Genomic DNA, 22,128 nt, shown 5'->3' on the forward strand with positions numbered 1-22,128 from the left:
TTTTCCACAAAGGGCCAGATAAATTTGAAGTTTTTTTCCCCCTTAATAAATGAAATCACCATTTTAAAAAAATATTCTAAATTCAGTTGGGTTATGTTTGCCTGGTATTTACATTTGTTTGATGTCAAACCAAGTGGGGAAACTGCAAAAATATAAGAATTTGAGAAGGGGGCCAATACGTTTTCACCGCACTGTAACTTATAACGTACTGTATCCCTACTATCGCTAGTTAGAATTAACTATTGTGTTTTTCTGTAGTCAATAACGCTTCAGAGACTTTCTCAGCGTGATGTTGAAGCTGACACGTTTTTTTTCGACACATGGGCATGGCTAAAAGAGACTGAGTGGGAGACCGGGTGTGTTAAGCGTCGTGATGCTTAAGTGTATAAAAAATACTTTTAAGAAAACAAAAGCATTATGAACAAGCTTCTCCTGTGCTCATATCCTTTACCTACAATAATATACAATAGCCTATACAGTATAATTATTGAATAACTACTACTACTACTATCGTACAACCCCAATTCCAATGAAGTTGGGACGTTGTGTTAAATAAAAACAGAATACAATGATTTGCAAATCATGTTCAACCTATATTTAATTGAATACACTACAAAGACAAGCTATTTAATGTTCAAACTGATCAACTTTATTGTTTTTAGCAAATAATCATTAACTTTGAATTTTATGGCTGCAACACGTTCCAAAAAAGCTGGGACAGGTGGCAAAAAAGACTGAGAAAGTTGAGGAATGCTCATCATACACCTGTTCGGAACATCCCACAGGTGAACAGGATAATTGGGAACAGGTGGGTGCCATGATTGGGTATAAAAGGAGCTTCCCTGAATTGCTCAGTCACTCACAAGCAAAGATTGGGCTAGTTTCACCTCTTTGTGAACAAGTACGTGAGAAAATAGTCGAACAGTTTAAGGACAATGTTCCTCAAAGTACAATTGCAATGAATTTAGGGATTTCATCATCTACGGTCCATCATAATATCAAAAGGTTCAGAGAATCATGCCAGAGTAGCATGTACTCCATTTGCACACTGATTGAGGAGTATCTGCAACATTTGCACAATCAACATTGTCCCAGATTATCGCACTACTAGTCACTTTAAACCGCATACACTTCTTGAAGTCTCGGCGCCCTTTGCACAATGGTCATTGCACCAGACTATTGCAATATTAGTCATTAGAACTGCTCTAAGTGCTAGAGGACTCTGCATCTTTTTGCACAATTGTCAAAACAAAAAAAAAAATGTACCGGCATTACCAGATAACTAGCAACCCCTTACTGTTCAGTGACTGTTTTTTTTTTTTTGTCAATGTCTTTATGTCTCAAAAGTGTTCTCTGTCAATTGACTGTCTGTTGTCGTACTAGAGCGGCTCCAACTACCGGAGGCACATTCCTTGTGTTGTGTTTTTTGGACATACTTGGCAAATAAAGATGATTCTGATTCTGAATCTGGAGAAATCACTGCATGTAAGCGGCAAGGCCGAAAACCAACATTGAATGCCCGTGACCTTCAATCACTCGGGCGTCACTGCATCAAAAACCGACCACATGGGCTCAGGAACACTTCAGAAAACCAATGTCAGTAAATACAGTTCGACGCTACATCCGTAAGTGCAAACTCTACTATGCAACGCAAAAGCACTTTATCAACACCCAGAAACGCCGCCAGCTTCTCTGGGCCCGAGCTCATCTAAGATGGACTGATGAAAAGTGGAAAAGTGTTCTGTGGTCCGACGAGTCCAAATTTCAAATTGTTTTTGGAAATTGTGGACGTCGTGTCCTCTGGGCCAAAGAGGAAAAGAACCATCCGGACTGTTATGGACGCAAAGTTCAAAAGCCAGCATCTGTGATGGTATGGGGCTGTGTTAGTACCAATGGCATGGGTAACCTACACATCTGTGAAGGCACCATTAATGCTGAAAGGTACATACAGGTTTTGAAAAACATATGCTGCCATCCAAGCAACGTCTTTTTCATGGACGCTCATGCTTATTTCAGCAAGACAATGCCAAACCACATTCTGCACGTGTTAAAACAGGGTGGCTTCGTAGTAAAAGAGTGTGGGTACTAGACTGGCCTGCCTGCAGTCCAGACCTGTCTCCCATTGAAAATGTGTGGCGCATTATGAAGCGTAAAATACGACAACGGAGACGCCGGACTGTTGAACAGGTGAAGCTGTACATCAAGCAAGAATGGGAAAGAATTCCACCTACGAAGCTTCAACAATTAGTGTCCTCAGTTCCCAAATGTTTATTGAATGTTGTGAAAAGAAAAGGTGATGTAACACAGTGGTAAAGATGACCCCGTCCCAGCTTTTTTGGAACGTGTTGCAGCCATAAAATTCTAAGTTAATGATTATTTGCTAAAAACAATAAAATGTATCAGTTTGAACATTAAATATCTTGTCTTTGTAGTGTATTCAATTAAATATAGGTTGAACATGATTTGCAAATCATTGTATTCTGTTTTTATTTATGTTTAACACAACGTCCCAACTTCATTGGAATTGGGGTTGTACTTCCATTCATTCACATTCAACTCCCCGTCTTCACAAAACATTCATACAATACACTCAACTCAGTACCTATGTATGCAGTTAAATGAGAGAAGTCCATCCCTCGTAAATGAGAATTCCCAAATATATTTTTTGGGAGTGAGGGTTGCGGGGAGGATTACTCGGTTACTCGATGGAACAGTCAATAGGATAATAGATTCTAAAAGAAATTCGATAGAGACAGCCCCACATGTAACCTGTCTTTAGAAGCTAAATGCCAGTTGATAAATGGCCAGGAGTTGACCAGCACTAATACATTTTGTCAATCAAATATGTATTACCTGTATTCTTGCTGGTTCCTGGTTAGGCCTTTGCTGTGCTCTGAGTGGAGAGCGGAAGGGGTAACATGGAGATCATCCAGGCCACTATCAGATAAAGTCACAGCAGTATGCAAAATTGTGACTAGTATAGTCAAGCTTCATGGTGACAGCAATTTAAGTATTTACTGTCATGTTAAAATAATGTTTATTATTTAACAAAGATTCAGATTCCATTTTTATACCATTTGCTTAAACACAATGTGGTTAAAAAAAAAAAATCAAAAAATTAAAAATCTCAAACTATTTGGGCGACTCCACACAAAAAAAAACAGTAGAAAAACAAAGCTTACGTTAAAACTTCAAAGTTCTGCACTCTGTCATTCCAATAATATTTTGTGCTGTGGAGGGTAAAATAACGAATCTGAAAGACACAAAAGGGCGGAGAAAATTAGATTTGTAGCATGTGTAACATAATTTGAAAATACATTATTTTAAAATTGCTTAACACATGAGTAAATGTCAGTGGTTTTGGATGGGTAATTTTATATCAATTATGTCATCAGGTTCCAACCATGACTGATCATAATTGCACTGGTTATAGACAAAAATGCAATGCACCAGATGGAAAGACATTGAGGCAAGCACAACAGATGGGCTGCTTATGCAAGCTATAATAGGAGACTAAACTTGAGAAAACATAATAGATAAGGAGAAAATCCATGGTTGAACATATCACTAAAGATCTGGTTTGATTTACGTTTTAAATCCAGATAAATCTTTAGAATGAAAGTAGGTTATTAAAATGGACTCAGTATTACTGAATTTACTCCAAATAGAATGGATGCAAAGTTTTAAAAATTGGGAAAGGGGACCTGCTATTTTGGGGGTGCTCTTAAGAAAGAAGGAGAAGTTTTCAAGAGATGAAAGACCAATATGGTTTAACAAATCAGGATCAATAAAGACATTTGCATTTAAGGCATTATTTAGAGCAAACAAAGGTGGTGACCTTAGAGGGGAGGGGGCTGGAAATTATTAAGATGTTCCTTTCAGGGTATGAATGTAGACTGGGGAAACAGCTACTTTCTACATTGTGTAAGGGAGTGGAAGATTAAAAGGGTAATGACACTGTACATAAAAGATACAGTCCCCTCAAGAATTGGAACGGCAAGGTCGATTCCTTTGTATTTATTGTTCAGAATTCCAGCTTTTATTTAATCGTGTTTACATCTAGAGGTGTTAAACAACTCAAGACAGAGCACCTTTTGTTTGAACCCACCCACTTTTCCAGTGAGCAATAGTATTGGAACAGACGATTAAATTAACTTAAAGTGAATAACATTTAATATTTGGTGGCATAACCCTTACTTGCAATAATTGCATCCCCTCTCCACCATAAACTCCTCTGTCACACATACAGCAGACCTCACCGCTATTCTGCTGCACTCATTCATGTCCTGTACTATTCTAACATACTTCTCTGCCACTCCAGACTTTCGTATGCAATACCACAGTTCCTCTCTGGGTACTTTGTCATTGGCTTGCTCTTGATCTACAAAGACGCAATGTAGCTCCTTATACTCTGTATAATGCATCTGTGGTACTCTTTCCAGGCATGAAACCATACTGTTGCTTCCAAATACTCACTTCTGTCCTAAGTCTAGCCTCCACTACTGTTTCCCATAACGTCAGTGTGTGGCTCATCAACTTTATTCCACTATAGTTCTGCATATAACCCTTGTTCTTAAAAATGGGTACCAGTACACGTTTGCTCAATTCCTCAAGCATCTTCTCACCCGCTAAAATTCTGGTGAACAAGCTGGTCAAAGACTCCACAGCCACCTCTCCTAGATGCTTCCATACCTCCACAGGTATGTCATCAGGACCAAGTGCCTTTAGATTTTTCATCCTCTTTAGTGCCTTTCTAACTTCCACCTTATCATTGCTACTTCCTGGTTCACCACACTTGCCTTCTCTACTCTTCCTTCTCTCTCATTTGCCTCAATTATCAAATCCTCAAAGTATTCTTTCCATCTATCCAGCACGCTGCTGGCACCAGCCAACACATTTCCCTCCCTATCCTGAATCATCCTAACCTGCTGCACATCCTTCCCATCTCTATCCCTCTGTCTGGCCAACCAGTAGAGATCTCAATTTCAAATTTCGGCCTCATCACTCGATCTGATACTCTTTTCACCTCCAAGACATTCTTAGCTAACCTTTAAAATAACCCCTACTCCATTTCTCTTCCCATCTACACCATGGTAAATTAATTTGAACCCTACCCTGAAACTGCTAGCCTTACTGCCTTTCAACCTGCTCTCCCGGACAGACAAAATAATCAACCTTTCTCCTAATCATCATGTCAACCAAATCCAGAGCTTTCCCTGTCATAGGCCTCACATTCAGTGCTAGGCTCTGTGCTTTCCTCTTCACTTTTCTGCCTCAGAACCCACTTTCCACTTCTCCATCTTCTATTATAAATGCAGTGCACCAAGAAGACGGGTTTTCCCTACCCTTGTAGGCTGGTAGTCGACATATCTTCTGATGAGCTCCCGAGCTGTGATCCCATCGGAAGAGGGGAGTGTGTCTCCATTGGCCATAGATGGGACGGAAGAGGAGAAGGGACAAGAAGGGAAGGACGGGGAAGAAGGGGAGGTGGTTTGGGTCTCCAGGTTGTGGAAGGGGTTGCTTCCTGGGGCTAGAATCACTTGAACCTTAGCCAGGAACCAGCGCCGGAACTCATCCTAGTCAAAAGTACAACTTTACTTGACAAAAAGAGCGCAAACATACATGGTGGTTGGATTTAGTTTAGCCACTAGTGCAATACTGTTAGCAAAGGAAATTGAGCAAAGTACATACAAGTTTGTAAAAGTATAAAATACCTCCTATCTCCTATCCAGATCTGCACCAAATATAATTATTTCTTTCTCAGGCACCACCATTGTCTTCTCTAAAGTTTCCTGGAAGGTGGTGGTTATGTAATTTTTACATAATGCTGTACATGGATTATTACAATACCGCTTTTATCTGATAAATTTACAATTTTATTTTTTTCTTTCAATGTGATGTTATCAATCCTCCTTTGTATGCCTCCATTCAGGCAACAAATGATGCCTTGTGAATGAGTACAGCTGTAAATTATCAAATGAGTACAGCTGTAAATTATCAAATTATTTATTTAATAAATCACAGTGTACCATATTATCAAAATCAAGTAGTAGCATCCAGTATGTACTTACACACTTGCACAATGTAAAATTAATGCAAATGGAACCACACTGGATAGTTGATGTCATTGATCACTGACAAGACCCTTTCCAAAAAAATGTGAATATCATGGAAAGGTTTATTTCCCATCCCTGAGTTGTCACCTAATCGTGGTGGAGGGGTTTGTGTGTCCCAATGATCCTAGGAGCTAAGTTGTCTGGGGCTTCAAGCCCCTGCCAGGGTCAACCATGACAAACAGGTCCTAGGTGAGGGACCAGACAAAGCACGGCTCAAAGACCCCTTATGATGACGACAAACGATGGACTTGGTTTTCCCTTGCCCGGGCGCGGGTGACCGGGGCCCCCCTCTGGTGCCAGGCCTGGAGGTGGGGTTCGAAGGCGAGCGTCTGGTGGCCGGCCCTGCTCCCATGGGGCCCGGCCGGGCACAGCCTGAAAGAGTAACGTGGGTCTCCCTTCCCATGGGCTCACCACCTGTGGGAGGGGCCAGTGGGGTCGGGTGCAGTGTGAGCTGGGCGGTGGCTAAAGGCAGGGACCTTGGCGATCTGATCCCCGGCTACAGAAGCTGGCTCTAGGGACGTGGAATGTCACCTCTCTGGCAGGAAAGGAGCCCGAGCTGGTGTGTGAGGTCGAGAAGTTCCGACTAGATCTAGTCGGACTCGCCTCCACACACAGCTTGGGCTCTGGTGCCAGTCCTCTCGAGAGGGGTTGGACTCTCTTCCACTCTGGAATTGCCCATGTGAGAGGCGCCGAACAGGCTTGGCGCCTGTACGTTGGGGGTTCACCCCGGTGGACGAGACGGTAGCCTCCCTCCGCCTTCGGGTGGGGGGACGGGTCCTGACTGTTGTTTGTGCCTATGCACCAAACAGCAGTTCAGAGTACCCACCCTTTTTGGAGTCCTTGGAGGGGGTGCTGGAGAGCGCTCCTGCTGGGGACTCCATCGTTCTCCTGGGGGACTTCAATGCTCACATGGGCAATGACAGGGAGACCTGGAAGGGCGTGATTGTGAGGAACGGCCCCCACGATCAGAACCCGAGCGTTGTTCTGTTATTGGACTTCAGTGCTCATCACGGATTTTCCATAACGAACACCATGTTCAAGCATAAGGGTGTCCACACGTGCACTTGGCACCAGGACACCCTAGGTCGCAGTTCGATGATCGACTTTGTGGTCGTGTCATCGGACTAGCGGCCGCATGTCTTGGACACTCAGGTGAAGAGAGGGGCGGAGCTGTCAACTGATCACCACCTGGTGGTGAGTTGTCTCCGATGGTGGGGGAAGATGCGGGTCCGACGTCGCAGGCCCAAACGTATTGTGAGGGTCTGCTGGGAACGTCTGGCAGAATCCCCTGTCAGAAGGAGTTTCAACTCCCACCTCCGACAGAACTTTGCTCATGTTCCAGTGGGAGGCGGGGGACATCGAGTCCAAGTGGACCATGTTCCGCGCCTCCATTGCTGAGGCGGCCGACCGGAGCTGTGGCTGTAAGGTGGTCGGTGGCTGTCGTGGCGGCAATCCCCGAACCCGTTGGTGGACACCAACGGTGAGGGATGCCGTCAAGCTGAAGGAGGAGTCCTATCGGGCTTTTTTGGCTGGTGTGACTGCCTCAGGAGTCACACCAGCCAAAAAAGATGGGTACCGGCTGGCCAAGCGGAATGCAGCTTTGGTGGTCGCTGAAGCAAACATTCGGGTATGGGAGGAGTTTGGTGAGGCCATGGAGAAAGACTTACGGACGGCTTCGAGGAAATTTTTGTCCACCATCCGGGTTCTCCTATCTCTGGATTTGAGGAGCTTTTTAACCACCTCAGTGGCAAGGCCCCAGGGGTGGATGAGATTCGCCCGGAGTTCCTAAAGCCTCTGGATGTTGTGGGGCTGTCCTGGTTGACACGCCTCTGCAACATCGCGTGGACATCGGGGACAGTGCCTCTGGATTGGCAGACTGGGGTGGTGGTGGGTGTGTTCCAACTACAGGGGGATCACACTGCTCAGCCTCCCTGGTAAGGTCTATTCAGGGGTGCTGGAGAGGAGGGTCCGTCGGGAAGTCTAATCTCAGATTCAGGAGGAGCAGTGTGGTTTTCGTCCTGGCCGTGGAACAGTGGACCAGCTCTACACCGTCGGCAGGGTCCTCGAGGGTGCATGGGAGTTCGCTCAACCAGTCTGTGTTTTGTGGACTTGGAGAAGGAGTTCGACCGTGTCCCTCGGGGGCTCCTGTGGGGGGTGCTTCGTGAGTATGGGGTACCGAACCCCCTGATACGGCTGTTCGGTCCCTGTACGACCGGAGTCAGAGTTTGGTCCGCAGATCCAGCAGTAGGCCGGACTCGTTCCAGGTGAGGGTTGGACTCCGCCAAGGCTGCCCTTTGTCACCGATTCTGTTCATAACTTCTATGGACAGATTTTCAAGGCGCAGCCTCAGTATTGCATCTCTGCTTTTTGCAGACGATGTGGTTCTGTTGGCTTCATCAAGCCGTGAACTCCAACTCTCACTGGAGCTGGGATGAGAATCAGCACCTCCAAATCTGAGACCATGGTCCTCGGTCGGAAAAGGATGGCGTGCCCTCTCCAGGTCGGGGATGAGATCCTGCCCCAAGTGCAGGAGTTCAAGTATCTTGGGGTTTTGTTCACGAGTGAGGGAAGAATGGAACGGGAGATCGGATCAGTGCAGCGTCTGCAGTGATGCGGACTTTGTATCGGTCCGTTGTGCTAAAGAAGGAGCTAAGCCGAAAGGCGAAGCTCTCAATTTACCGGTCGATCTACGTTCCTACCCTCACCGATGGTCACGAGCTGTGGGTCGTGACCGAAAGAACAAGATCCCGGATACAAGCGGCCGAAATGAGTTTCCTCCGCAGGGCGTCCGGGCTCTCCCTTAGAGATAGGGTGAGAAGCTCGGTCATCCGGGAGGATCTCAGAGTAGAGTCGCTGCTCCTCCACATCAAGAGGAGCCAGATGAGGTGGCTGGGGCATCTTATTCGGATGCCTCCCGGACGCCTCCCTGGTGGGGTGTTCGAGAGGCGTGTCCCACCGGGAGGAGACCCCGGGGACGACCCAGGACACGCTGGAGGGACTATGTCTTTCGGCTGGCCTGGGAACGCCTCGGGACCCCCCCCGGAAGAGCTGGATGAGGTGGTTGGGGAGAGGGAAGTCTGGGTGTCCCTGCTAAAGCTACTGACCCCGCGACCCGACCTCGGATAAGCGGTAGAAAATGGATGGATGGATGGTTTATTTCCCTAATTCCATTCAAAAAGTGCTTTAAGTTTAGTAGCTTATTAGTGTGCGAGAGTTTGAAACATTGATGGCCTGCAAAATTTGGGCTGATTTCTTCACAGTGTTCTAATTTTTTGAATTCCTGATTTTGTGGGGTTTATGAGCTGGAAGCCCAAATTATGTAAAAATAAACAAACAAATACTTGAAATGGTTTAAATTGTGGGCCCTGAATCTATCATCTATGAAATTTTAACTTTTTGAATGGAATTATGGAAACAAAACCTTTCAATGATATTCTAATTTTTTGGAAAGAGTCTGTATGTTAGTTACATATTAGTCAAATAAATGTTAATAGCCTCACAATGCTTTCTCAACAATGACTACAAACCGTTGATTGCAGCAACACCACTTCGGCATCACAGGCCATGGTAGGGACGCAGGTGGCCTTGACGCACCACTCTGGTTTCCAGTAGAGCACCAGGAGTAGGAAGCCCCCTGTACACAGCACCCCAAGACCCACCAGTGCCAGTCGCAAGCGGCACAAACGGTAGCCTTGCAACTCCTTTAAAATGGAAGTAGAAAAGGGGGCACGATGTGAAGACTCACAAGACAAGAATTTGTATATTTGAGGTTGACGCAGCACTTCAGGATGCTCACCATCTCTTCTTCTTCCCCCTTGTTGAGGACCTTTAGTTCTTCCTTCTCCATGATGCAAAGCTCCCTCCTTAGTCACTGCAGTGACAAAAAGATACAAAAATATGGCTTCTGCATTCAGTGTAATAGTCCACAAGACTATAAACATTACATATGAAGGAGTGAATCGCAGAATTGAGTTACATCTAAAAATGTTTTGAATATCTAATATTTTTTGTTATTTCAGAACGTGAAATCTATATGTAGACTCATTACACAGGGTGATATATTTCAAGCCTTTATTTCTTGCAAGTTGATTATGGCTCCGCATACAGATAATGAAAACGCAAAATTCTGTGTCTCAGAAAATTAGAACATCAATTTAGATCAATAAAAAAAGAATAACTTCATCAGAAATGTCAGGATTCTGAAATGTATGTTCATTTCTGTGCAATTGAGGCTCCTTTTGCACGAATTTCTGCATCAGTGTAGAAAAAAACAAAACAATAGAAGACACCTTTTTTTTTTTTGGTCCTGTTTGGCTGTCAAGCAGAATGGGGGATCTATGTCCCTTTTATGCCGTAACAGTTTTACTGTGTCACAGTGTAGTTTTGAAGCTGTTGCTGTGGTTTCTTCTTATTATAAAGGATATTTAGAGAGACCTGTAATTTGCGGGGGGAGGGGAATAAAAAAATCCAGAAAATCAAAATGTCTGATTTTTGAAAAATTTATGAGCAACTTATGGTGGAAAATAAGTATTTGGTCAATAACAAAAGTTCATCTCAATACTTTGTTATATACCCTTTGTTGGGTCAAACGTTTTATTCAAGTCTTCACAAGGTTTTCAAACACTGTTGCTGGTATTCTGGCCCATTCCTCCATGCAGATCTCCTCTAGAGCAGTGATGTTTGGGGTTGTCGCTGGGCAACACAGACTTTCCTCCAAAGATTTTCTTTGGGGTTGAGTTCTGGAGACTGGCTCGGCCACTCCATGACCTTGAAATGCTTCTTACGAAGCCACTCCTTCGTTGCCCGGGCGGTGTGTTTGGGATCATTTTCATGCTGAAAGACCCAGCCACGTTTCATCTTTAATGCCCTTGCTGATAGGAGGTTTTCACTCAAAATCTCACGATACATGGCCCCATTCATTCTTTCATTCACACGGATCAGTTGTCCTGGGCCCTTTGCAGAAAAATAGCCCCAAAGCATGATGCATCCACTCCCATGCTTCACAGTAGGTATGGTGTTCTTGGGATGCAACTCAGCATTCTTTCTCAAAAATTTTAAAGTTTCTATTTTGGTTTAATCTGACATTCTCCCAATCCTCTTCTAGATCATCCAAATGCTCTCTAGCAAACTTCAGACAGGCCTGGACATGTACTGGCTTAAGCAGGGGGACAGGCCTGGCACTGCAGGATTTGAGTCCCTGGTGGCATAGTGCGTTACTTATGGTAGCCTTTGTTACTTTGGTCCCATCTCTCTGCAGGTCATTCACTAGGTCCCCCCGTGTGGTTCTGGGATTTTTGCTCACCGTTCCTGTGATCATTTTGACCCCATGGGGTGTGTGGAGCCCCAGATCGAGGGAGATTATCAGTGGTCTTGTATGTCTTCCATTTTCTAATAATTTCTCCCACAGTGGATTTCTTCACACGAAGCTGCTTACCTATTGCAGATTCAGTCTTCCCAGCCTGGTGCAGGTCTACAATTTTGTTTCTGGTCTCCTTTGACAACTCTTTGGACTTGGCCACACTGGAGTTTGTAGTGTGACTGTTTGAGTTTGTGAACAGGTGTCTTTTATACTGATGAGTTCAAACAGGTTCCATTAATACAGGTAACGAGTGGAGGACAGAGGAGCCTCTTAAAGAATAAGTTACAGGTCTGTGAGAGCCAGAAATCTTGCTGGTTTGTAGGTGACCAAATACTTATTTTCCACCATAATTTGCTAAGAAATTCTTTAAAAATCAGAATGTGATTTTCTGGATTATTTTTTCTCATTTTGTCTCCCATAGGTAAACTATACCTATGATGAAAATTACAGGCATCTCTCATTTTTTTAAGGGGTAGAACTTGCACAATTGGTAGCTTACTAAATACTTTTTTGCCCCACTATATATCCAATCGCTAGTGTGCGGGAATTAGTCACCAACTGTCATTTTTCTGTGATGGTCTGGTCCAAGCAGGTTCGATTGCATCGTACAGTGTGCAGCCAGCCGTATGAATAGCAAACCTCTAAGACTATGCACACACACGACTTCCACGTGTGTTGGAAAATTTTATAGATGCCATATATTACTTCTATTAATTTTATACAACCTTCACAGGCTTTATTGTTATATTGTGACTACTAGGTGCTATTCGGTAAAGATAAATTGAGTGCAGCTGGACAAAGATAGTTGTTTTATTTTCTTTCTCTGTCTCTCTCACTTCGCTATAACAAAGGGGATTTTTGTCTGGGCTTCAGTAAGGGGTGACAACTCATAAGACTTTTCCTTCTTTTTTGTAATAAAAACCCACAAAGACAAGATTGCTTCCTTACTTATTCTGTCAGAAAAATATTTGCCAAAACAGTTGGTGTCAGAAGTGGGATCCTAGGATTGATCGCCGTTCCAGAGGACCCCGGGAGTGATTGATCATCCAGGACCAACCCACGAGTCCTGCCTCCACGCAAAGAATTAAGGACGGGGGGGCTGCCGGGGCTCTGGATGTCGGCTATCAACTCAGGATCCAAACGGACCTGTTGTCCTCCAAACAAAGAATTACGGTAAAGAAATGTTTAATTCCTTTAAAATCAGAGCATTTCATATGGTGTAATGTATTTGAAACAATCTTGTCTTCATATTAAGTGGTATTGGTATGGTTGCTCTCCCCACAAACCATTGGTTAAAGAGTCTAGTTAAAGTCTAGGTTAAAGAGTCTAGTTAAAGTCTAGGCTAGAGAGTCTAGTTAATGTCTAAATTAAAGCTCTCCTGGTTGGAGTCCAGAGATTAGGGTTTAAGTCCCCAACAATTTCGAAGACGTTCGAATATTGTAAAAAAGAGAAGCGCTTCTAACGGGTATTGGAAAATGGAAAGTTGGAAGAGCAAAGAAAGAAACTAAAACAAAAAAAGTACGGCCGTATTACCAGTGTGCATGTCACCTATTATGTCTCGTATGAGAGAAGAATAGGGAGAGAAGTCTGTGGAATGCGTGGAGATGTGGATAAATGAATGTGGTTTCCCAGCAACAGGGAGCCTGTGTACAACTAAATAAAAAATAAATAAATAAAATAAAAAAAGAAAAGTTGGTTGAGAAAGAACAAAGAATTAGTCAAGGATTTTGAGCTTTTAGATAAAACTGTAAAATATCTGGAAATGTAGTTTACTGTTAAACTTAGATGCGAAGAGGGACAGAAGCTTTCTGACCAAACTATGTGAAGGGCAAATTACTTTTAACTGTGTTCTTTTCCGCTGCCTGGACATTTCCCAAGTCCCAAGTCAAATCCCACCGTTTGGGCTACCAGCAAATATAGGGTTAATTAGGAACTATCCGCTGAGTCAATTGAATTTAAACTACCCATCCACCAACACTGCCAGCATCCACTTCGCACGGATCAGATATGCCGATGGGCATACAAATCGCTCCGCACATTATCGACTAATCAATTTCAGGAAACAAATCCAATCAGGACTCCTAAGGCTGGCCGACGGACCCCTGCATGACATCAAACCCGGGGATTTCGTGCGGATTAAAAAACGTGGAGACATCAGCGCTGGCTAGGGCCTTTCCAAGTCCTCCTTGTGACCCACACTGCAGAGGAAGTTTCTGAAAGAGCTACATGGGTTCACGCATCACACTGCAAGAAGGTCCCAGCACCTCCTATGGTCCCGGTTCCTTCACCTTCTACGACAGATAACCATAAAGGTCACGCACTTGCGTTACTCGGCAGAAGAACAGAAGACGATGACTAAAACCCTTTCTCGGTGGTTCAGCTTCAACTCTAATAATTGTTGTGATAAAAATGTGTGTTGAATTGTGTGTTTATGCTCCCACTTTTGACAGTTGAAACAATAATGTACCTTACGAGACGTGACAATGACGACGAGTTTTTTTGGTTTTAGTTGCAATTATCACCTCCTACAGCATGAATGTTCGGTTTCTATATGCCCTACATGTAGCACGCTCTCAAAATCGTTCTAACTGCAATGTTTGTTTGTTCTTTCATGCAACATGCTGCTGCAAACCCACGTTGTGCCTTCCCCACGTACTAATGCATCACTCTTCCCTCGCATGATACAATACATGATTTTACTATTAAGTCTCTGATGCATATTTTCCTGACCTCTTCCCTCAAATCCTTGGATGACATCGGCGACTCAAATGATGACCATGGTTCATATTCCTCAGTCAAACTTTGCTCTATGACTGACTTACAACCCGCTTATGGCGGATTTTCTTAAACCTGAGTTGTGAAATTCTGGATGACTGTAGGGTTGTTTTGTTAATGCATATTAAACTGTTTGTTTAATTTTTACTGTTTAATTTTTTATGTTTTGAATTAAAATTTTTAGTGTTTAGCAATATGTAGTAATTTTTAGTAGCTTGATTAATTTTTACTGTTTCATTTTTCATTTGAGTTTTGATCGTTAGTGTCTAACAATATGTAATATGTGATGAATAATGGATTGATTAATATAATCAAAAGGGGGGGCTGTGTTGGAAATTTTATGTTTTATATGTACCAAATATTACTTCTATTAGTTTTATACAACCTTCACAGGCTTTACTGAGTTCGGTTGTACTTTATTGAAGTACTTAATGTACTCACGTTATTTTTTTTTATCCATCCTCATCCACAAATCCATCAAAGTCCTCATGGTCTGTATCCGAACAGTCCTCATGTTCTGTATCTGAACAGCTGGGCAAGTTCTCCATCAAACACGCCAGGTTCCCTCTCGTCAGTGTCTGAGTCAGTCTTGATCCCGTGCGGCTCCTCAGAAATGATGCCGGGTTTAACGAAAGCTCGAACAACAGTGCAAGCAGACACGTTAGCCCAAGCATCCACAATCCATTCACAGATTGTGGCGTAACTCGCCCGGCGCTGCCTCCTAGTCTTAGTAAAGCTGTGTTCACCATGTGTCATCCATCGCTCTCACGCCGCTCGCAACTTCACTTTGAACGCCCTGTTTACACGGATGTCCAGCGGTTCGTCAAGCCTCCCAGAATGATGGCAAGATCCGAGTTATTGCACTCAGTCGAATGGTGACTGTAGAGATACTTCTCCCGGCTGTTCTTTGCTCATTTATCCATTGCTCGAGTTGGTCTTCCAACTCGGGCCACCTCGCCTTGTTTCCGCATTTAGTTTTTCTTTTTTTTCCCCCGCAGAAACTCAGCTTCGTCTTCTTGACTTGGCGAAGCTCATTTTCCTGCTTCCTCCACTTGCAAACCATGGATTCGTTGATCTTGAATTCTCTTGCGGCTGCTCGATTCCCATGCTCCTCCCTGTAACTAATAGCTTGCAGTTTAAACTGTGCTTCGCAAAGCGTGTCTCTTCGTAGGTGCCATTTTCGGGGGTCCTTAGCCAAACCGATTCACATACCGGAACTATATACCTACTGGGGGCGTGTCTTTAGCCTCCTCTGTCACGCGCACCCTTTACGTCCGTATGCTGTCCTCAGTCACGTCCGCCTTCCTCCAATTATACCGATTGGACTTGATTAGGAAAGCCACACACCTGTCTATATAAGACCTTAGAGCTCACAGTGCATGTAAAAGCAAATGAGAATCATGAGGTCAAAGGCTCAGAGACAGAATTGTGGCAAGATTCTCTGGTCTGATCAGACCAAGATAGAACTTTTTGGCCTTAATTCTAAGCGGTATGTGTGGAGAAAACAAGGCACTGCTCATCAACTGTCCAATACAGTCCCAACAGTGAAGCATGGTGGTGGCAGCATCATGCTGTGGGGGTGTTTTTCAGCTGCAGGGACAGGGCGACTGGTTGCAATCGAAGGAAAGATGAACGCGGCCAAGTACAGGGATATCCTGGACAAAAACCTTCTCCAGAGTGCTCAGGACCTCAGACTGGGCCGAAGGTTCACCTTCCAACAAGACAATGACCCTAAGCACACAGATAAAATAACGGAGGAGTGGCTTCAGAACAACTCCGTGACTGTCCTTGAATGGCCCAGCCAGAACCCTAATTTAAAACCAATTGAGCATCTCTGGAGAGACCTGAAAATGGCTCTCCACCAACATTCACCATCCAACCTGACAGAACTGGAGAGGATCTGCAAGGAGGAATGGCACAGGATCCCCAAATCCAGGTGTGAAAAACTGGTTGCATCATTCCCAAAAAGAAAATTCAACAATTCTTTTTTTTCTGTCAATATGGGGTGCTGTGTGTACATTGTGGGGGGGAAAAAAAGAAAAATGATTTTAGCAAATGGCTGCCATATAACAAAGAGTGAAAAATTTAAGGGGGTCTGAATACTTTCCGGCGGCCGACTGGTTAGCACATCTGCCTCACAGTTCTAAGGACTGGGGTTCAAATCCCGGCCCCGCCTGTGTGGAGTTTGCATGTTCTCCCCGTGCCTGCGTGGGTTTTCTACAGGTACTCCAGTTTCCTCCCACAACCCAAAAACATGCGTGGTAGGTTGATTGAAGACTCTAAATTGCCCATAGGTGTGAATGTGTGCGCGAATGGTTGTTTGTTTATTGGTGCCCTGTGATTGGCTGGCGACCAATTCGGGGTGTACCCCGCCTCTCGCCTGAAGATAGCTGGGATAGGCTCCAACACGCCCACGACCCTTGTGAGGCCAAAGCGGTACAGACAATGGATGGATGGATGAATACTTTCCGAACTCACTGTATATAGCTGTATATAGCGGTTCACCTATTGTGGATTCAGTGCATCGCGGTTTCTTAAAATCATATTCATATTGCTGACAATTACAAACTGTTTTAATTGCCGTGGTAAACCAAAGCATTTTTTTAGCTAAATCATGGAAAAAAACAAATGACAATTTATTGAAACACAGATTACAAGGAATAAAACACCTGTACAGTACAGTACAAAAGATCAGTTGTGTTGAGAGCTGATAATTCAGAGCGTCTCTGAACGCATCGCTTCTCCGTGCCTGTGGGCAAGTCGAGTGAGAGTTTGTTGATGGTGTACGTCTCACGGTAACAGTGTTTCGTTATGTTATCGATAAATGTGAGATAAATAGACTGACGTCTCGCTGTTTATCATTGGAAGACGTTACAATACTTTATGTCAAGCCCTACAATGCAGCCCAAACAAGGTACCTGCTGGCTGGCAGTTAGCGGCGGAGCAAGATGCTAGCAGTAGCAGCTATCTCGCAGTAAAGATGGAACGTCTCGACCAGTTGAATAAAAGGCAGACCGGCACAAGGTTTATGGCTGTCTGTAGCCATTATGGCATAAATGAATCTTCGGTCCGCTTCATAGGGAAGGGTGAAAATAATATCTGGGTGAGAGCCGCAATGCTCTTGCCGCAGTACAATCGGCATCAACTTTAATGGTGAGTACCTTCATTTTAAATATTGTTATTATGTATGTTTAAGAGTGTAAAAAGTGTTTTAAGGGTAAAGGAAATGTTTATGATTTCAGTAGAGGTTAATAAGAGTAATGGAAACATTAATAAGTGTGGGACTGGAGAGATTCATACAATTTAAAAATCTCTAAAAGAAGAACAAAAAAAAAAACATGATTGCTGCATCACGGAATTGACTTATTGCGGGGGTGGTCCGGAACCTAACCCCCGCAATAAATGAGGGATCACTGTTCAACAAAAACAAAGGAATTGACCTTGCCGTTCCACAACCTTTGGAGGGGACTATATATGACAGAGAGTGACAGAGACACATACAGTGCCGTGAAAATGTATTGGCCCAAGTGAACTTAAAGTGCTGTTTTTAAATGGTGATTTCAATTATTCAGGAATAAAAACTATCCAAAGTTACCTGGCCCTGTGTGAAAAAGTAATGACCCCCCCGCTCCTTGTTGAATCATGAATTAATTGTGGCAAATCACAACTTTTGGTTAATTTTCACTGATCACACCCAAGCCCAATTACCTCCAGACCTGTTCAATCAAGAAATCACTTAAACATAACCTGTCGGACAAAATCAAGTCAGACAAGAGATCTAAAAAAGCTGCAACAAAATGACACGATCCAAACAAATTCAAGAACAGTCAAGAAACAAAGTAATTGACATCTATCGATCTGGAAAGGGTTCCAAATCCATTTCTAACGCTTTAGGATTCCAGTGAACTACAGGGAGAGCCATTAACCTCAAATGGAGAAATTAAGGTCAGTGTTTATGACAACAATTAGAAAGAGACTGGGAAGGTTTGTGTCTCGTTACATCTGGCGTAAATGTAGCAAAGCATTTCAGAAAAAGAATATCCTAACAACAATCAAACATGGCGCTGGTCATGTGATGTTCTTAGGCTGCTTCGCTCCTTCAGGACCTGGAAAACTTTCTATGATTGACGGAACCATGATTTCTGATAATCCTGAAGGAGATCCTGAAGGAGAATGCTTTGTGACCACAAGCTGAAGCGCACTTGTGTTTTGCAGCAGTATAACGATCCAAAATAGACTAGCAGGTCAACTTCTGAATGGCTTAAAAAAACAAAATGAAGGTTTTGGAGTGTCTTAGTCAAAGTTCAGACTTGAGTCCGATTGAAATGCAGTGGCATGACATTAAAAAGGCAGTTCATGCTCGAAAACCCTCCATTTCTGCTGAATTAAAACAATTCTGCATATATATTTCGTATTTATTAACAGTACTCTAATCCCTTTGTGTCTGTTTAAAAGCTGATTCCTCCAGGTGGTGCAGCTCATCAGCGCCCCCAGAAAACATCCTAAAACATTTTGAAGAGAGATGTATGCTTGTACCTTGAGAGCCTAGGACGGACTTCCCCAGGTGGTCTCTTGCTGTTAGCTTGCTCTTAACACACCAACCTGGAACCCTAGAGGAACAGAAAAGGTCACAATAACTTCACCTTAACACATCACTTTGAAGAAAATAAAGTATGTGAAAATGCTTTTCACCTTTCATTGCGCACCAATTATACACTCAGAAATAAACACCACAAAAGTATCGTTGGTCATCACAGGATTAAGTTACTTTGGTAACTTTGTGGACATGCACTTATTTATACGGTCAAATAGAGACATTTTAATCACACCTGATTGTCCATAATGGTCTGCGGTAGCTTAGCTGGTCAATGCTTCAGGAAGAGGACAACACTGCAGTGTGTAAGGCTTTCATCGTCATTGACAAAACCTGGCCAGTTAATTCAAACCGTAGAATATTAATATAAAGGACGCCACCACCACAAGTGATAACTGTACAGCAGAGGGCAAGCTGGCAGCTAGATAGACAATTGCTACCACAAAACGCAAACATAGCAGAATACAGCTTTACTTCGTGCTCCTTGTCAAACATCACAAGCAGAAATTCAAGATACCATTTACCGAAGATCCAAATCAAAGTCCTTAAAAAGCTGAGAGTCCTATGAAGCCAATGGCAAAAACAGGAAGTCGAAACTTCACTTTAAAAAAACAGCACTTCTGAACAGTCATCCACATGGCTACAACAGTGTCGTGAAAAATAATTGGCCCCCTTCTCAAATTCCTCCATTTTTACATAGTGTCCCCACTTAAATGTTTAAGAACATCAAACAAATGTAAATATCAGGCAAATATAACCCAAGTGAACTCGTGTCATGGTCTTGATCTGCTTTGCTCCTTCAAGACCTGGACAACTTGCTATAATTGATGGAACCATGAATTCTCCGTTGCGGTTTTAGAGGAATATAGCATCAGCCGTCACTTTTCTACCAAGCATGCTGATTATGCTAACAGCCAATCAACGCAGGAACAGATGGCTACGGCTCAGCAGTTAAAATCAAGCTTGCAGGGTCAGCAAAAAACCTTTAACTGACAAACTGCCATCCAAGATTCAGCCACACAAGACCCTGAAACAGTGCCATGGGAGCTGCAGATGGAACTGATTGATCGCCAATGTGATACAGTTTTATGCTTCATTAAGCGCAGACAAATTTCCAAAAATCCAGAAGATGGCACAGAGGAGGATCGTGGTGTTTGGCTCTACATATGTGTGTGAATGCAAATAATGCATCTGAATTTTAGTGTGATAAACACCAACAAACATCCTACAGATCCCAGATGAGTGATGAACACCTCAGATGTGTTCTGAGAATTGCCACAACAAAACTAAGATCAGACTTTGATGCACTGGCAAAAAAAAAAGGGGATCAACAAAACAATACTGTTCCCCTTAAACGTAAATCTAAGTAATAACACTACAATGCCTTTTGTTTGTTTATTATTTATGTGTAAGCATCTGGTCCTGGCTTGGCCCGCCTGTCAAATTTTAAAAGTCAATGTGGCCCCTGAGCCAAAAGGTTTGCCCACCCCTGAGCTAGACACTAGCCAAAAGGTTTTTAATATTCATTTCCTCTGAGCTATAATGCTCATTGTATTCATACTGTTACAAAAAGGTCTATGCTTTTCTGACAATAAAACAGACCTTTACAATGTTGTTGTTATTTATTTATTTATTCATTCAATACAACAATTCAACCATCCATCCATTTTCTGAGCCGCTTCTCCTCACGAGGGTCGCGGGCGTGCTGGAGCCTATCCAGCTATCATTAGGCAGGAGGCGGGGTACACCCTGAACTGGTTGCCAGCCAATTGCAGGGCACATATAAACAAACAACCATTTGCACTCACATTCACACCTACGGGCAATTCAGAGTTGTCAATTAACCTCCCATGCATGTTTTTGGGATGTGGGAGGAAGCCGGAGTGCCCGGAGAAAACCCACGCAGGCACATTAATATTATTATTATTATTGGGCCATATTAGCAAAGCTTTGCTCCCCTCAAGGGCCAACATGTCATTATCACGACAGGTCTTACCAAAAAATCCATGACCACCTAGTCTTCCTATTCTGCCTAATGGACTAAGCAAGTCGTCCCCTGCCACCCTTTTATCACATACTAACAATATTGTGCCATAATAATAATCATATCTATTCGTAGCGAGGCTCGCCCTTGTTTGGGTCATCCAGCAAATAACCTTTTTCAATGTCTAAAAAGTTCAATCAAATTTCAGAAGCGTACTTTCCAAAATTCGGTCATGGTCTCAGCCCACCCAAATTACTCGACCTAAACTCACCCCTGCTGCAACTGATATGCTTTTGTTTGAATTTTTAAATATTTTGATGGCTAAACTGGTGCATTTAGACAAAATATATTACACTTTCTCACCTTTAAAGTGAATAGAAGCAGCTCAGGTCCACAAACTGTCTGAAAAGGACATTGTCCAGTTCAGTGAAGCTGTTGTCAGGGGGCTAACATGTTGTAGCAGACACATGAAAAAGGAATACATTTTCTGTCGGTACTTCTGTTTTCTTCAAAGACTACCTCAAATTGTTAACAGTATCAGTTAAGTAAACAAATGTTTCTTTGTACAAGTGCTCAGCATTACTCTGTGTATATTTTACACATAATGGCCTCTACCTTTCTGCACTGTTCTTAAGCAGAGATACGAAAAGGAAAGGGGGAACAATGAGCCATGACCTAATGACAAAGTCCATAATTCATGGAAGCATTTGGAGGAAAATAGGTTTTGTTATCATCATGCTGTGCACTCAATATGCTTTCTTTATCACTTCCCCTCCTATTCTTGGGCCATAATAGCACAGCTTTCCTCCCCTCAAGGGCCAATCATGTCATTATCACGACAGCCCTTACCAAAAATCCATGACCACCTATTCTTTCTCTTCTGCCTAATGGACTAAACAAGTCGTCCACTGCCACCCTTGAGCATTTATCGCATACTAACAATATTGTGCCAGAACAGGTAATTTAGGAGTCAGCTAATGAAATATATGATCCATCTACAAAGATCATTTAACACTTGAAACTATGTGAGTCCCAGGATGCATATCTCTGGAAACAATAAGTCAAAGCCATGGAACAATGAGTTCCCGCAACTTATCATCACGGAGTATAGCTACAGTAATCCTCCGCTATATGACGGTTGTTGCTTCGCAGTCCCGCTATATTCCAGATTTATATTTGTTCAATTTGTACCGTATTTTTGTGTTATCCATTGCTCTTGCTCTCACTCCATATGTTTCAGCCTGCCACAATACCAAATTTTTTAGGACGATATATTTTCCCAAAAACTATCACGATAAAC

At 43.2% G+C, this 22,128-nt stretch overlaps 1 protein-coding gene across 4 annotated transcripts in view; it reads right to left on the minus strand.

Moving 5' to 3' along the window:
- The window catches only part of atp13a3 (ATPase 13A3), an 83,476-nt gene that overhangs the window by 54,332 nt on the left and 7,016 nt on the right, over positions 1 to 22,128 (minus strand). For all 4 annotated transcript variants that reach the window (XM_061778433.1, XM_061778432.1, XM_061778430.1 and 1 more), the window contains exons 2-7: positions 18,787 to 18,860; positions 9,913 to 9,987; positions 9,644 to 9,817; positions 5,346 to 5,576; positions 3,183 to 3,253; positions 2,854 to 2,937 (exon numbers count right to left, since the gene is read on the minus strand). In XM_061778433.1, the coding sequence (XP_061634417.1) occupies positions 2,854 to 2,937; positions 3,183 to 3,253; positions 5,346 to 5,576; positions 9,644 to 9,817; positions 9,913 to 9,963 (611 nt within the window). In that variant the 5' untranslated portion in view covers positions 9,964 to 9,987; positions 18,787 to 18,860. The remainder of the gene's footprint in view (positions 1 to 2,853; positions 2,938 to 3,182; positions 3,254 to 5,345; positions 5,577 to 9,643; positions 9,818 to 9,912; positions 9,988 to 18,786; positions 18,861 to 22,128) is intronic.

This window comes from Phyllopteryx taeniolatus, chromosome 7, assembly GCF_024500385.1.
Source record: "Phyllopteryx taeniolatus isolate TA_2022b chromosome 7, UOR_Ptae_1.2, whole genome shotgun sequence".
NCBI lineage: Eukaryota > Metazoa > Chordata > Actinopteri > Syngnathiformes > Syngnathidae > Phyllopteryx > Phyllopteryx taeniolatus.